The following is a 17191-nucleotide window of genomic DNA, read 5'->3' as shown; positions in this document are numbered from 1 at the left end:
CCTTGATATTCTTTTCTTTCTAGGTTTTCATGACATTGTTCTCAAATGTTTCTTCTACCAAGCTGAGCACTCTTGCTCAGTTTCCATTGCTGGATCATTATCCAGGCAATGCCTGTTAATCATGGCTGGTCCTCAAAGTGCTGGCCTAGGACCTCTTCTCTTCACCTTATAAACTACTTCCCTAGATGATCTCATTAGTTCCTATGCTATTTTAACTTTGAAAAAGTCATTATGGATCTGACTATGTTGTTACATGACAATTCTCAGATTTCTTTTTGGTATCTTCTGACTTCCAGGCTCACGTCTCCAATTACCTATTAGACATCTTGAATTGGATGTCTCATAGATGTCTTAAACTCAAAATGCCCAAAACTGTACTTATTCTCTTTCCCCACAATTCCTCTCCTCTTCTTAACTGCCTTATTATTATGCAAGGTAGACCCATCTTTCTAGTCATTTGTGCAATAATCCAGATGTCATCTTCAACTCCTCACTCTCTTTTACCCCCATATCCAAATAATTGCCAAGTCCTATTACCTATACTTCCAAAGTATTTATCTTATAGGTCTCTCTTTCTCCTCTGACACTGATACTCCTACCATACTGGTGCAGGTCTTTATCAAATTGTGCCTGGATTATTGCAATAGCTTCCCTTAATCAACTACAGCAGCTTCCTATTACCTCCAGGTCCAAATACAGCATTCTTTGTTTGGCAGCTAGGCTCCTTTCCATCGTTATAGTCCTTTCATGCTTCATACGCCTTACACCATTGGACTCTAAGACCCAGTGACACTGGCCTCCTTGCTTTTTCTCACACATGGCACTCCATCTCCAGAATCCAAGTATCACTTGCTACTCCACACTCCTCCCACATCCCACCATGTCTAGAACTTACTCTCCTCATCTCTGTCTCCTAGTTTCCCTGGCTTCCTTAAAGTTGCAGCCGATTTTTGTTGCATTCTGAATGAGTGTGTTTTTAAAGGAGTGGACTACAAGAGAGAGAAGGTGAAAAAGGCCCCTCAAACCAAATGTATTAGACTCAACCTCAAATTTCTCTTAAGTTCTTTCAATGTTTGCAAAAAAGAAGGGCTTTACTTTGAAGAATTCATTCCAAGTCTTTTAAAGATGTTATTCCATCCAAAAGGGCAGATTGCAACTCATCCACGACTGCCCATCTTATGTGATTCTTTTTCCCTTTTTTTTTTCATAAATCTGTCATAGGTAATTTATCCAATGCACTAAAGATTCTAGAGCTCATGATTTTGCATGGATAGTAATGCAATACAGAGGTTGTCCATTAGTTATTCCTAGCATTAAATATGTAACTATCCATCTTTTTTTTCTTGTCATACATTTCTCTGACAGAACATTTTTTTTCAATTTTGTATATAGTCTATTACATATTTCCATATTAAATTCTCAGACAGAAGCCACTATGATATTAAAGACCAACTTATATTAGGTTACTGAAAGAAATGTTTTTATAAATCCTTCTTTCTGAAGGGGAAATAAAGGAAGGAAAAAAGTAAATTCATCTATTCTAGTGAAGAAGAAAATATTTTAAGATGTAAATGAGCCATTTTGTCTATAAATGCTTCTACATTCAGAAAATTCAGTAGTTTCCTTTTCTCTAGGTCATGAGGTTATAAAGTTCAAGGATGCAGCCTGATTATGGAAATATAGCAGATGGCTATGTAATCATGATATTTATATTAAACACATTTCAATTGAAAACCAACAACAACTTCCCCTGGTATAATTAATGTAACTATCAATTCCACTTAAAAAGAGAGACACCCTGGAGGCTATGAATCAGTGCTAGCTACTAGCCAAATGGGATATCAGTCAAAGAAGGGTAATCAGAGAGGGGGGAAAACAAACTCATTCAAACAAAAAAGAATGAAAAGAGTGTCTGAAGGGCTGAACCGTCCATTTTTCAAGAGAAAAAAAATTATGTAGATATGAGGGTCTGCATTCAAGGGATAGTCCAACTTGGAGCATATTAATCACTGACTATATTAATTCACTGTTGGGGGGTTTTCCCCCTCTCGCTCTCAAGCCATTTTGGAAGTTAAATTAAGAAACAAATTTTTTTAAAAGTCAGTAGATTTCATTCAAAAGAAGGTCAATTCCAAATAGCATTTATCAAACCCTTAAATTCCTAAGCCAAATTAACATTCTAAATTACCAACAGGAATCTTTGCAGAAGAATCAGAACCATTTTAACCTGTTAGCTTGAGTTTAGAAAACATCTTGGCTCTGTTTAGCAACATAAATAGATTGTTTTGTCAACCTCTTCGGAACATGCACCTGTTGGGAACAGACATGACATTTTCAGGTGTTGAAAGGATTTTGTTGTTTTTAATTGAAAACATGATCTTTGATATTTTGCTTCACTTAAGCCAAATGCTTACTTCTAAGAACATGGTTCCAGAAAAGATGTAAAATAATGAAGGAAAACAGAATTAAACCTGCAACAAGGTATGAGATAGTTACTGAAATGATTAGATATGTACCCCAAGTCCTATATGAGTGACAAATTTGAGTTGGAATCACTAAATTCTACCTGCAGGCATATCATGTCAAATGGATAGGAACAATAATAATTCATGGCAGTGATGCTAAGGGAATTATCCCAAGATTCTTGCACATGTCAGAACAATAACACATGTAGTTACTTTATTACTAACTAAAGAATTAATATCAAAGTGATTACTGGTATCCATTTTGTTTTCCTTAATTCTAAATGTATATTAATAAAAAATATACGTATATAAAATGCAAATATACAGATAATGAAAATGTAAATATATTGATAACAAATAGCAAATAAAAGTAGTCATAATTCTTTATTTTTTTTAATGCCTTACCTTCCATCTTAGAATTACTATTGTGTTTTGGCTATAAGGAATAAAAGCATGAAGGCCTAGGCAATGAGGGTTAAGTAACTTTCCCAGAGACATATCTGAGGCCTGATTTGAGCCTAAGACCTCCTATTTCTAGGCCTGACTCTCAATTCACTGAGCCACCCAGATGCCCCCCATAATTCTTAAAAAGCAAAAACCACCTAAATTCAAAGAAAAAATGCCTTATCTCTTCTGATAGTATTGGTATTATATTAGTTATAATGTTCTGTACAAACTTAACCAACTCCCCCCACTAATCTGAATAAATTAAAGATGTCTAAAAAGGACAGTTTGATTCAGAAGCATGAAGATAAATGTATGATTTGAAATAATACCTGCAGTGATAAGGAGAGCAAAATTTACTATATAAACTGCACTTCTGCACCACTGGCTGTAACTTACTGATGAAATAGGTCCTTTACAACCCTGAAAAATGAATGTAAGTGACTGAGAGAATGGATGCAGATGCACTAATGGCAGCTTTCCCTTTGTGGCTGATTAGCTAAAATATCTGTTCAGCTTCATGCAGATTTTAAATAAAATGTTCGAACATGTGAATACTAAATATAAGATAGGCTTATTAGGAGGGGATAGGAAAAGAGCTAGAAAAGAAGAGATGGAAAATTTTAGTAACAAATACACATGACTCTGGTTTTCAAAATAGGCTAACTCGTTTTTACATACTAATAATATCTTGTGTTTGTATAGCAGTTTGCAAGAGCTTTCCCCCAACATTGCAAGGTAGGCAGGATTAGTATTATGAATATTCTCCATTTAAAATTAATAAATTAAATTATCTCCATTTCAAAGATGGAGAAACTGAGGCATGGGGAACAATGAATCAGCCAGGGGACAAATTGGATGGGATAACCTGCTGAGGTCCCAACTAATTCTGAATCTTCGATTGTGACATAAAAACAAAAGCTGGGACTTAACAGTTTCTTCTGACCTCAAATTCAGTGGACCCATCCATTAGACCATGTTGCCTCACTTCTTAGGAAATTCCACAGTTTCATTTATTGTCCTGCTCTAAAGAAGTGTTTATCCATGAGGCAACATGAGATGGTAAAAGAGGTAGTGACATGGGCATTGCATACCTGGAAACTCAGGCAAACTATTATCAGGGAAATTCCTTTGCTCCCTTACATCCTTGTGACTCCTAACCTAAAACATCTAATGACCCCTATAGGATCCTGAGATGATTGTCCTCCTTTGATCCTCCTTTAGATTTAAGATGGACAGATAGATACACCTCCAGGTTACACTTTGATTCTATCAGGCTGCATCTCAGACATCAGTCTGTTCCCTAAAACTAAAGAATCTTTTATGGGGGTCATTCCCTATGTCTCCAATCAGACCCCAGTCAGATAACCAAACCCATGACTGAATGCCTTAAGATTTACCACTCTAGATCATGCTCATACCATGACACAGCATCTGTTGTAAAGAGTATAAAATCCCCAGAACTGTCAAGAACAGCTTTTCTATCCATGCTGTCCTCCCAAGGAGCAGCTCTCCGTCTTGCTGTTCCACCTGTACCATCCTCCTGGCCATTCTCAACATTACTCGCTAAATTAATAAATTTCTCTTTTTATTTTTAAGCTAAGTTTTGGAGTCTTGCATTCTTGCAAGTATCCTTCCCGAACCCCAGCGGTGCACCTCTTCACCCCCACAACAGTAGCAACCAGAAAAGTTAGGGATGTGGGTATTGACCACTTTGGAAAGCATCTTTGTTCTGGCACTAATTATCCCAAGAAACCTAAGGGAAGTCATTTTACTTCTTGATTTACCCTAAGAACTTGTCACATATCTAAATTTCTAAACCTTCCACTACCACATCTGCTGTCAGCTGCAGAAAGTATAAGGACAAAGACAAAATTGAAAATTAGTAGCTAAACTGAGATCCAATTGAAACATAGATTTGGATCTATCCATTTTGCTTCATTTTTTCTAGCAATTGGTTACCATCTAAAAACTCAAATTTTACTAGCAGCAGTGAAATACAGAGGTATTTGTGCCAACATGATTGTAGTTTCACATTTGAAGAAGCTTGAAATTAGACATAGTCTAAAAAATGAAAAAGTTAGCCAGAGAGAGCAGAGAAGATCTGCTTCTCTTGGCTGATAGCTTTAGCATCTTCACAACCTTGATACTCAATCTGATAGCACCAGTTGATGACAGCAGCAATTTTGATCTGTAGAAGACATATTCTTGGAAATAAAGATTAGTTCTGATTTTTTTTTAAAAGACAAGAAGACCTTTAAAGAAAGAAACCACTGCTAAATAGAGCAAGGATTCTAAACCTTCCTTCCTAAACACAGATTAAAAGCTTATTTATAAGAAAAGGCTTTATTGTTCTAGCACCTTTCTCAGAGGAGCTCAAAGCACTTTACATACATTATGCAATTAAGCTTTACCAAAATTGTATAACAAGACAAACTACAAACTAAAAAACTACAAACAATGTTTCAGTGCCCTCAAGACTATCTATGGGCCATCAAAACCCACCACCACTCCCTTGCTATCCTCTGATGGTGACACTCTCATAAAAGATAAAAAAGGCATCAGCAACAGGTGGAAAGAACACTTCAGTCAGCTTCTCAACCGATCCTCTTCAGTTGACCAAAGCACCCTTGACCAGATCCCCCAAAACCACTCCATTGAACAACTTGATGTCCCTCCTTCAATAGAGGAAGTCCAAAAAGCCATTGAACAAATGAATGCAGGCAAGGCACCCAGTAAAGACAGGATCCCAACCAAGGTGTACAAGGCCTTAAATGAAAAGGCGCTACAGGCATTCCACATAGTACTGACCAGCATATGGGAAGAGGAAGACATGCTCCCAGAACTCAGAGATGCCTCCATCGTAGCCCTATACAAGAACAAAGGTGCACGAGCAGCCTGTGACAACTACAGAGGCATCTCACTACTCTCCACTGCCAGAAAGATCCTCGCCCGTGTTATACTCAACAGACTCCTGTCATCTGTTTCAGAACAGAACCTGCCTGAATCACAATGTGGCTTCCGACCAGATCGCAGCACCATCGACATGGTCTTCACAGTGAGGCAAATGCAGGAAAAGTGCCTTGAGCAGAACCTGAGTCTCTACATTGTCTTCATAGACCTGACAAAGGCGTTCGACACAGTGAACAGGGACGCATTGTGGGTGATCCTCAGCAAGCTCGGTTGCCCAGCAAAATTTGTCAAACTGATCCAGCTCTTTCATGTTGACATGACAGGGGAAGTCCCTATCTGGTGGAGAGACTTCTGATCGCTTCAACATCTCCAATGGCGTGAAACAAGGCTGTGTCCTCGCTCCGGTACTATTCAACCTATTTTTCACCCAAGTATTATGACATGCTGTGATGGATCTAGACCTGGGCGTCTACATCAAATACCGACTGGATGGCTCACTATTTGACCTTCGCCGCCTGACTGCAAAAACAAAGACAACAGAGAGACTCATCCTGGAAACTCTCTTTGCAGATGACTGTGCTCTCATGGCCTACCAAGAAAATCATCTCCAAACCATTGTGGACAGGTTCTCCACCGCAACAAAACTGTTTGGCCTGACTATCAGCCTTAGCAAAACAGAGGTGCTGTTCCAACCTGCACCAGGGAGGCCAAGTAACCAGCCGTGCATTACAATCGACGGCACACAGCTTTCAAGTACCTGGGCAGCACCATCGCCAACGACGGGTCCATAGACCACAAGATTAATGCCAGGATCCAAAAGGCCAACTAGGCACTTGGGCGGCTGTGCTGCAAAGTCCTCCAACACAGAGGTGTAAGCACTGTGACGAAGCTCAAAGTGTACAACGCAGTGGTCCTCAGCTCGCTCCTGTATGGTTGTGAAACATGGACACTGTACCGGAAGCACATGAAACAGCTGGAGCAATTCCACCAACGCTCCCTCCGGTCAATCATGAGGATGCAATGGCAGGACCGAATCACCAATCAGGAAGTCCTAAACAGAGCCAACTCCACCAGCATCGAAGTCATGGTCCTCAAAACCCAGCTACGATGGTTTGGACACGTCATCCGCATGGACCCACAGTGAATACCAAGACAGGTATTCTATGGTGAACTGTCAGCTGGACTCAGGAAACAAAGCCAACCAAAGAAAAGATTCAAGGATCAGCTAAAGTCCAACTTGAAGTGGGCTGGCATCACACCAAAGCAACTAGAACTCGCTGCCTCTGACAGAAGCAGCTGGCGAACCCACATTCACCATGCCGCCGCCACCTTTGAAGATGAGCGACGTCGACATCTTGCCACTGCACGTGAACGCCAACACCAGGCCACAGCCGCACCTCCCGGAACAAATGGCGTCCCATGCCCCATGTGCCACAAACTCTGCACCTCAGCCTTTGGACTTCAAAGCCACATGAGGGTACTCCGTAGATGAAACTGCACAAAGACAATAGTCATTCTCGATCACCGAGAGACTACCACTTTAAAAAGACAGAATTATTTCAACTTATTCAAATGGAGCCATTGAAACAAAGGAACCAGTTTAAGAATATCCATTTAATGTAGATAAGGACAGGTAGGTAGTGCAGAGTCAGGAAGACTTCACTTCAAATCTGACCCCAGACACTTACCAGCTCTGAGACCCCAGGCAAATCACTTAACCGTATATGCCTCAGATTTCTTCATCTGCAAAAGGAGCTGGAGAAGGAAATGGCAAACTACTCCAACATCTTTGCCAAGAAAACCCCAAATTGGATCACAAAGAGTCAGACACAACCAAACCAAATGAATTAATGTCAATTATATCAGATTAATAGAGCTCTATATTTTCCTTAAAACTGACTTGCATAAAACCTAAGTGAGATCGATACACATACAAACACCCTACTCCCACCCATACTTGGTACTATTCTTCATATTATATCTAATTTTTATTTTCCTTTTAAAAAGATCTCATTATGCTGGAGGGGGTGCGGCAAAGTTGGGGCATTAATGCACTGCTGGTGGAGATGTGAACTGATCCAACTATTCTGGAGGGCAATTTGGAACTATGCCCAAAGGGCGCTAAAAAACTGTCTGCCCTTTGATCCAGCCATAGCACTGCTGGGTTTGTACCCCAAAGAGATAATAAGGAAAAAGACTTGTATAAGAATATTCATAGCTGTACTTTTTGTGGTGGCAAAAAATTAGAAAATTAAGGAATGCCCTTCAATTGGGGAATGGCTGAACAAATTGTGGTATATGTTGGTGATGGATTATTATTGAGCTGAAAGGAATAATGAACTGGAAGAATTCCAGGTGAACTGAAACGACCTCCAGGAATTGATGCAGAGAGAAAGGAGCAGAACCAGGAGAACATTGTACACAGAGACTGATACACTGTTGTACAATCGATTGTAATGGACTTCTCCATTAGTAGCAATGCAGTGATCCTGAACAACTTGGAGGAATCTACTAGAAAAACCACTATCCGCATTCAAAGGAAACACTGTGGGAGTAAAAATATCAAAGAAAAACAACTGCTTGAATACATGGGTCAAAGGGATATGGCTGGGAGATATAAACTCTAAATGATTATCTTTGTGTAAACAAAAACATGGAAATAGGTTCTGATCAAGGACACAAGTAATACCCAATGAAATTGTGCATCAGCTGCTGAAAGGGTGGGCAGAGGGGAGGGAGGGAAATAATTATTGTAACAAAAAAAATTTTTTTTAATAAATAAATAAAAATAAAAAGATCTCATTTTAGGGATGTGTTATATATCAACAATATATACAACAATAAGATTTCTTCTCATTTCAGATATAATGCTTTACCTTGGAAGAAAAGGGGTAAGAATAGCTTTGTGGGTATTATTTGGTGGTTTTGTTTGGTTAATGCCATTGTTCTTCAACCCCAAGATAAAAAAAAATGTATTAAATGAAGTTTTACAGATGGTCAAAGTTAATTAATAATAGCTAGTTTTTATATAGTGCTTTAAGATTTGAAAAATGTTTTACAAATATTTTATCCTCACAGCAATCCTGGAAGGCAGGTGCAGTTATTGGACCTTCATTCTATAGGTGAGGAAACTGAGGTAGCTTGAGGTTAAGGGTCATAATGTTAATAAGTGTCTGAAGATAGATCTGAACGCAGGTTTTCCTGACTAAGTTCAATACTCTATACACTATACAACCTCGCATACACTGAAATATCTATTACTTGTAGGAAGGATATTAGTGAATTACTCAATTTCATATAAAAATGTGGGTATCTGAAACTATAACATTTAAGTTCAAGTATGGTTTGCATGAAAAATACTTGTCACTTTAAAGCACAGAAAAAAGAGAATTATAATACTGAAATAAGTTCTAAATAAAAATCTGATGACTTGGTCATTAAATGATTCAATCCTGAGAATTTTAGTTGCTCTACAAACTACCAAGCTAAGAAAATAAATACCTTTTGAATTCTTACCTGACCAGTGTCCAGTAGTGCTGCCTGCTCTATCTGTGCATGTCTCACTTACAGGTCTAAATACAGTCTCCCATCCACCAGTAGCATAACGCCAGTTATGGGATTCCAAAATGAGAGTTCTTTGAGTGCCATATGCAATCATGAAGCAGTAGACAACATGGTGGAGTTGACAGCCATAGCCACAGCCTTTGTTGATATTACACACCAGTTTCTTGGCTTTTCTGCAATCCTTGGGGTTCTGGGAGTGGAAGAAAGAAGTCAAGCTGGAGACAAAGTATAAATAGAGACTTGTTTCTCTAAGTGAAAAAATGACAAGGGCCTTAAATCAGATGTAAGCTAAAACTATTCCAATACATTGCCCATTAAACAAAGGAGCAGACTTTCACTAGATGAAAATTTATGTGCATTCTTGGTAAGACAGTGGTGAAAAAAGGACAGTTATTTCACATACTTCACTGAACAAATGTAAAATACAACAATTGGCATTTTAAATTACTCTTTTGCTTCGCCGTCTGTCAGAATATACAAATGCGATCATCTCTGAACTCGAAATTGTGTTTATCATGAAAAAAATCTCAAGGAAGGGACTATTTGATTTATTTTGGCAGCATCTCAGTGTGCCTAGCTTCTTGTCAGTGAAAAGGCTCAAATTTTCCTGAATGAAAACTGCAACTTACATGAGACCAGAACTCTATACATTACAAATGTGAGACCAGAACTCTAAATGTCACAAAAGAAGTTAACATTAAAAGCATGGTAACACAAGCCACCAGGTTGAAGCTGACATTCTGATTAGAAACCTTCAATTATGTCAGAGTTGTTCTATCTACTACCAACCTATCATGATCTTTTCCTAGGCACTTTTAATATATAAAGTGTGTTTTGCCTTAGCTCTCCTAAGAATGTGTTATGCCAAAGGTGGTAAGAAGGGAGCGAGAGAGAGAGAGAGAGAGAGAGAGAGAGAGAGAGAGAGAGAGAGAGAGAGAGAGAGAGAGAGAGAATGTGCCATGACTGGGGGAATTACTTCTATAATTGCATAAGTAGCTATTTTAAAAGTGGTCAAATATTGTCAAAACACTGGAAATTACCTAATAATGGATACAGTAGGGTTATCTAATCCAGAAATTTTCTTTTTAAGTCTGTTTATTTTTCTTCTTTAGAATCCTTACTTTATTTCTTAGAACAGATAATAAGTTTTAGTTCCAAAGCAGAGGAACGATTAAGGTTAGGCAATAGGAGTTAAGTGACTTGCCCAGTGTCACACATCTAAGAAGTGTCTGAGGCCACAAATCTGAACTCAGGATCTCCTGTCTCAAGGCCTAGTCCTTTATCTACTGAGCTCCCCAGTTGTCCTTCTGGTTTTAATTCTGCCTTAATTCATTTCTACTTTTACTAAATATCCATAGGTATCATTCATTTTTCCTTACCTACAATTCTGGTCTGACCTGAGATCATTTGCCAGTTTTCTTCAAGCTGTTTTGCCTCAAAGGAAAATAAAGGTAAATGCATCTGAAAATGCCAAATATTTATACATCAAGTGGCAAAAGAATCACTATGTGGGTCTAAGGTAAAACTAGTTGCCCCGACTTCAAGTATGTACCTACTTTCCAAAGAATGTTATCAATGTTGACAAGTAGAGGCTATAGATGCTGAGCCTAGGTGATGATGGTAAAACTAAAACACAATTTGGAGAGAAAAGCCGAGGTAAAAATTCAATACAAATAGCTGGAGGTGCCTTACAAATTCAAATGTGATACTGCTAGCAGGTTGTTTCTGAGAACAGGCCCAGCATGTATCATCAATAACCTTTTAGAAGTCAGAAGCCCTGAGTGGTCCCAAGGGGCTGCCCTGATAAGTTTCAGCTAGGTTTGGTCAAATTTATTTCCTGATCAAGTACCAGAGTTGCTGATTCCTTTTGCCTAAGCCTCTGAAAAGTCTGTCAGAACTCATCAGAGGCTTCTCACTTAGGCAAATGGTATTCATTCCCTTCCCAGCTGCTACAGATACATCAGATCTGGGAGAAAAAGAGAGAGAGGAAGGGTGGATATGTGAGAGTGGAGAGCTGGCAATGATGAGCAATGCACCATTAATTCTCTGTTCTCTATCAGACAATGATACTGGGAATAAATAGCATTCTCAAGCTATTTAGAAGTTTATCAAGAGAATATAGAACACTAACATTTATCAGATTTTATGTGACTTATAAGAAATATAGTACTGCTCTGAGTTAAATTTTTATATGTATTAAAAAGGGAATGTTCTTTCACATGGTAAAAATGAGAAAAGAACAAAGAAATATTGTGACTTTCATTATTAAATTGAATAAAGCTGTTTGACCAAAAAGCTTCAGGAGCTCTACATCTCTTACTTTCTTCTTTCTATTTTCCTCATTAAAACCATCATACCTCCAATTCAAGAAGAATGCACATAGTATACTTTTATTATAATAAGAGTTTAATTAGATTATAGTACTTTTATCAGAAGGTTTTGAGGATAAGGAAAAGGAGGGAATGGAGCAATTAGATAAAAAGAGATTTAATATAAGAATCTAAAAGTACCTCAAATCAGGTAAAAGACACTCATTCAATATGTGATTTTCAAGAAGGAGGGGAAATTCCATTATGTTTGGCACAGGAATGAGAAAGGTCTAAAAGTATTAAGTAAACAACAGACGCCTTCAAGGCAGAGAGCTCATGATAAGAGAAAAGGAAATAAGGGGCTGCTTGAATTGATAACCACAAATAAAAGAATTCAGAAATGCAACCCAATTTATCGTCACAGTGGTATTTTAAAAGTACATAGAACATACATGCTAACATAAGATAAGTTATTCTGAATTAATATTTGGAAAAACAAAACATCTGCAAGCTTCTGATCTAAATGGGAAGCATTGTTTCATGAGGGAGAGCCAAAATGAACAAGATCGTTCTATTGGAAGGATTGCATACACAACTTCTCTATGAATCAGTTTATTAATGAATGGAATGAAAGTAAAATTGTATGTCCTTATTTACTTCATGTGCATACTATGATGATATATGTCAGGATGTGTCTGAAATGCTTCAAGTTCTTAAGTGGAGAGGCACTAGATAACCCCAAGGTAATTGTATGTCACACAAGATAAATATAGAACTCTTTGATAATGCTAGCTTAGGCAGATAGAACACCTGGGCTCTAGGATACCTTTATTATTTTTACTTTTTATTGAACGTAGAGACTTTATTTGAGGAAAAGTGATGTGAACCTCACACATCATAATATGCAATAGTGATACAATAGGTATCTATGGCATTCCCTTTTACATAAACATCATCATCTTTCTGTCCTTCTTAAATCACTTTAAAGACACTGAACAAGATATTGTTTTCTAACACCTTTGGCTACCAGGAATGAGTTTGTCAAGGAAAACTTGAAGACAGACTTTCTTTCACTGGAAGCTATCCTACAAGCAATTTAAAGGAAGAAATATTTGGAATTAAATTGGTTTTCTTTTGGAAAAAATGCCATGGTATTCAAGACTTTAGAAATTTATGTGATATATCCTACTCTTCTGTTCATAATGTACTTAATCTCTTCATTGAAAATAGTAAGCTGGAATGAATTGGCAATCTTTATTACATGATTTTATGACGGAAATGTTAAAAGTATTGTAGAGGGCAACTAGGAGGTCTGGACCTATGATCCCATTGGTTTAGGGAACTTCAATGAGAAAGCTCCCTGTATTAAAGAAGATAAGCACTTGTTCAATAACCTTCTGTCTTGGTTGTTACGAGGCCTTGAGAAGTTAGATCATTTGCCCAGGGTTACTAGAGAGATACTGCTAGGATTTGGGGAGTAAAAAAAGGTTTATAATTGACTTTTTAAAAGAGGCATAAAACAACCCCCCCCCCAATCTTTCTTAGTGTCTATAATCCTTGGAAAGAACTATCAGATCAGATATGAAGATATAAAAATGTTCAGGATGATGGCAAAAATAATAGGTATTTATATAGTGTCTGCTTTGTGCCAGGAGCTATGCTAAGAGCTTTACAAATATTATCTAATTTTATCCTCACAACAAATCTGGAACTTGGGTACTATAATTATCTCCATTTTAGTGTTGAGGAAACTGAAGCAAACAGAGGTTAAATGACTTGGTTCAGGTCACACAGGCAGTAAGTATCCAAGACAAGATTTAAACGCAGCTCTTCCTGAATCCAGGCCTAGTGCTCAATCCATCACACCAACCAGCTACCAAGTTTATATCAAGTATAAACTTTCTATTTACATAATAATTGCTTCAGATCTGTACCAAACTCCTTTTTATTCTGTTCACTGAAACAAATAGTTTTCCTCCTGTTTTGAGCCTCACATTCTTCATCTTTAATCTCTCCAGGTGATCTCTATGTTCTTTTTCAGATCTCTAACATTACAAATATCAATAATGATATTTAAATTTTGTAATATTTCCCCCATTATCTTATTTCAATACCACAACAAGCATTTACCAAGTGAATTCTATGTGCAAGGTTCTGTTCCAGATATTAGGAAAATAAAACAATTCCTATCTTCAAGAAGCTTATATCCTACTGCTCCTTAAAACAATACTGTTAGAGAGACAGGTAAGAAAGTTATGACTATCCCATTTTGTAGATGAAGAAACTAAGACTAATCACACTACAAAACAATGTTAGATAATAACAGAATCACATCGTCATAGAATAAGGCTAATCACACTACAAAACAGTGTTAGATAATAACAGAATCACATCGTCATAGATTCTCTGAGCTAAAAGAGATCATCAGAGATCTTTCAGTTCAATCTATACCCAATTAAAGATCTCCTCTCTAATATCTCCTTATCAGTATGTCCAACTTATAGAAACTATTTGAGTGGAAAGCTCAATTCACTTTTGGACAGTTCTAACAGAACATTTTCTCCCCTTATTTCTAGTTCTGCTCTCTGGGGCCAAGTGAAACAAGTGCAAATTCTATTCCAGATAACAACTTTTCAAGATGTGAAGAAGGTCCCCAAGTCCCTTCTAAGTCTTCTCTTATCCTAAATATTCCTAGGTGCTTCAAAGAATCCTCTCTCAACATTTTTATTTTCCTCCTTTGAACATGCTCCAATTTATCAATTTCCTTACTTTTCAGTCTTTTTTGAGTCATGTCTAACTCAAGATATTAGAAAGTTTTACCATTTCTTTGGCACTTATAACTAAATGAATACATGCTTCAGATGTAGTCTGATGAAAACTGGTGAGCTTATAACTGAAACTTATTCTCAATATTTGTTTCCTTTAATATTTGTCTAAATTCATATATCATTTTAAACTGCAAAATTACACTTGACTTCTGTTGGGATTATGGTTCAATGAACTTGCAAGTCTTTTAAAAAAACTATCTATTTTTCTCCTCCTGTTTTGTACAGTTGAAGTTTTGAACTGATGTGTAAAACTTCATATTTATTCTTACCAGATTTTAGAATTGAAGATTGTTAGAACTGAAGGGAACATTAGAGATCTTCTAGTTCAATCAGATACTATTACAAATGAAGAGTGACCAAGAAAGGTTTAAGTAGCCTGTTCAAGGTCATAGCACTAATAGCATTTAGAGCCTACAACCAACAGATATGGATTCCTAGGTTTAATAATACACGTCCCACAACATAATAAGCCCAGTCATATCAGAAAAAAATAACAAAGAGGAAGGGATGGATATTGAACTATTAGGACTTATAAAGAAGTCTTGAACAACTAAGGGCTAATTATCCCCTACTCCAACAGTTGCCCACAGGTTGTGCGAAGAGTTTGGCTACTGTTTACAGCAGAAAGACAATGGAATTTTTTTTTTAATGGAAAAATCAGACTTTCAATAAACAACTATTAGATTAAGCTCTAGTTTAGATTTTCTATAATTATAAAACCAAATATGTTTCAATTTTACTTATTCAAGAGAATTTATAACATTCAACTTTGTGCTGGCAATAAAGGACAGATTTTTAAAAGCAAATAAGGCATTTATTTCACAATGCTAGAAATAGTACTTTAATCAGCTCCAAAATTATATAAAAGACTGCAGCAAAAAAGGTAATGAAGTGAATAAGAGAATGAGACATTGTAAAGAAATAAACTTTAGGCTCTGGGTGAAGTTCATAGTCATAGAGAAGAAAGTTAAATATAGCATTCTCATTTTTAAAAGCTAAGAGATGAAATTACTGTCTCAATCTATGAAACAATATTTTCTTAGTAAAGTCAAAATGTTATCTCAATGTTCTTTCTATCCCCTAAGGCAGAAAAAATTTTGGCAAGTGGAGAAACTGGCATAATAGCACAGGACCAAATATGCTCTCCCCAAATGCTTTAGGAAATGTTTCCCCGGGCTTTTCTTTAAGACTCAAGAGTGGAAACCTAATGGGGAAACGATATCGTATCAAGTTGTACGAAGTGTTGACTTTGTTATCTTGACAGCCTGGTACTTTAAAAAGATTGCACATGCAACCAAGTCAGTAAAAACCACAGTAGTATTTTACATTTTGGGAAAAGGAAAACTTACAGCTGCAAGTAAAAGTATCAATCATTTCAATTGTATTTTAAAATTCTTTGCTTAGAATGCTTAGAAAAAACCCACACTAATATAAGACATTAAAAAATTAGCAGTAAATACAGTCATAAAATTGTGCCCAAATTACAGTAAGCAGGTTAAAAAAAAGAGGGATTAATGATTGTTTATATTCAGGATCCACAAAACCAGTGTTTTGTTGGATTTGTAAAATTAGGACACTGCAAACCATCTATGGAAAATATCCTCTCTCAGATCATCCTGGAACACTGTGAGACCCTAGAAATGTTTTAGAACTAGAGATTACTAATCTGTTTTGCATGTCATGGTCCCTTTAGGCAATCTGGTAAATTGCCAATCTAGGCAATTCCATAATAATATTTTAAATGTATTAAATAAATAAATAGGGTTATAAAATTATATTGAAATTATTATTTTTCAACAAGTTTGCAAATCTCAGTTTAAGAAATTTTATTTTAGCCTAATCAGGGCAAAGAGAATAAAACACAATCAGCCTATTTCTTTCATTCATACTATGACAAAAAAATACCAAAGAAATCCACAGAAATATTCTCTTTATGAGCACACATATAATTTTGCCTAAGAGTTACAGCCCATAGGCCTCTTTCCATTAGTCAGAGATTCAGGCTAAATGTGTGAAGATATAGATATCATATCATCTAAACTATTCATAATTACTTCTTGACTTGAGAAAGGTCCTCTATGATGACTTTACATAGCAAATAGAAGAATCTCTTTCCTCAGAATGGAAATAAAGAGCCCTCTGGGATGGAGTACCAGAGCAACTTTTTAACATACTCATGGTAACACTCCACAGAGAAAAAAAATACTATTTTCCTCTCAACTAGAAATGCCTACCCTGGGTAAAAACAGAGCTTTGGATCTGAGATTTGAATCAGTATATTTGTCTTAGACAATAAAGTGAGATGAAAAATGATGGATGCACAAAAGAGAAAATAACATCTTAATGTCTGGCAACTGTGGTTATTTTGGTTTTTTAATAAAATCTAGAGAAATTTACTCTGTATTACTGACTTCTTTAAACCACAGTAAAATGCCACTCACCTGGTAATTTTCAATAATATTAACAATTATTCTTGATTCAAAATGTCAGCAAACAATAAAGTCCAAATCAAATTCAACTATCACCACTGTTGGACAGAGCCACTCTTTTCAAATCCTTTTATGAGGTCAGTAAGCCAAGAGCATTTACAGAGCATGATAGCTTCAGTGAGTTTTCATCAATGTGGATACTTCTAATCATACGGACTACAACTCATCCATGCCCTCTT

The 17191-nt window shown here is 36.7% G+C and overlaps 1 protein-coding gene across 30 annotated transcripts in view; it reads right to left on the bottom strand.

Annotated features, from left to right (window-relative positions):
* Window positions 1–17191, bottom strand: part of FUT8 (fucosyltransferase 8) — a 461812-nt gene that overhangs the window by 77091 nt on the left and 367530 nt on the right. For all 30 annotated transcript variants that reach the window (XM_056810912.1, XM_007473055.3, XM_056810923.1 and 27 more), the window contains one exon: window positions 9339–9576. In XM_056810912.1, the coding sequence (XP_056666890.1) occupies window positions 9339–9576 (238 nt within the window). The remainder of the gene's footprint in view (window positions 1–9338; window positions 9577–17191) is intronic.

The sequence above is a fragment of the Monodelphis domestica genome, chromosome 1 (genome assembly GCF_027887165.1).
Source record: "Monodelphis domestica isolate mMonDom1 chromosome 1, mMonDom1.pri, whole genome shotgun sequence".
In the NCBI taxonomy this organism is placed as follows: Eukaryota; Metazoa; Chordata; class Mammalia; order Didelphimorphia; family Didelphidae; genus Monodelphis; species Monodelphis domestica.
This window is presented reverse-complemented; position numbering and strand designations above follow the sequence as displayed.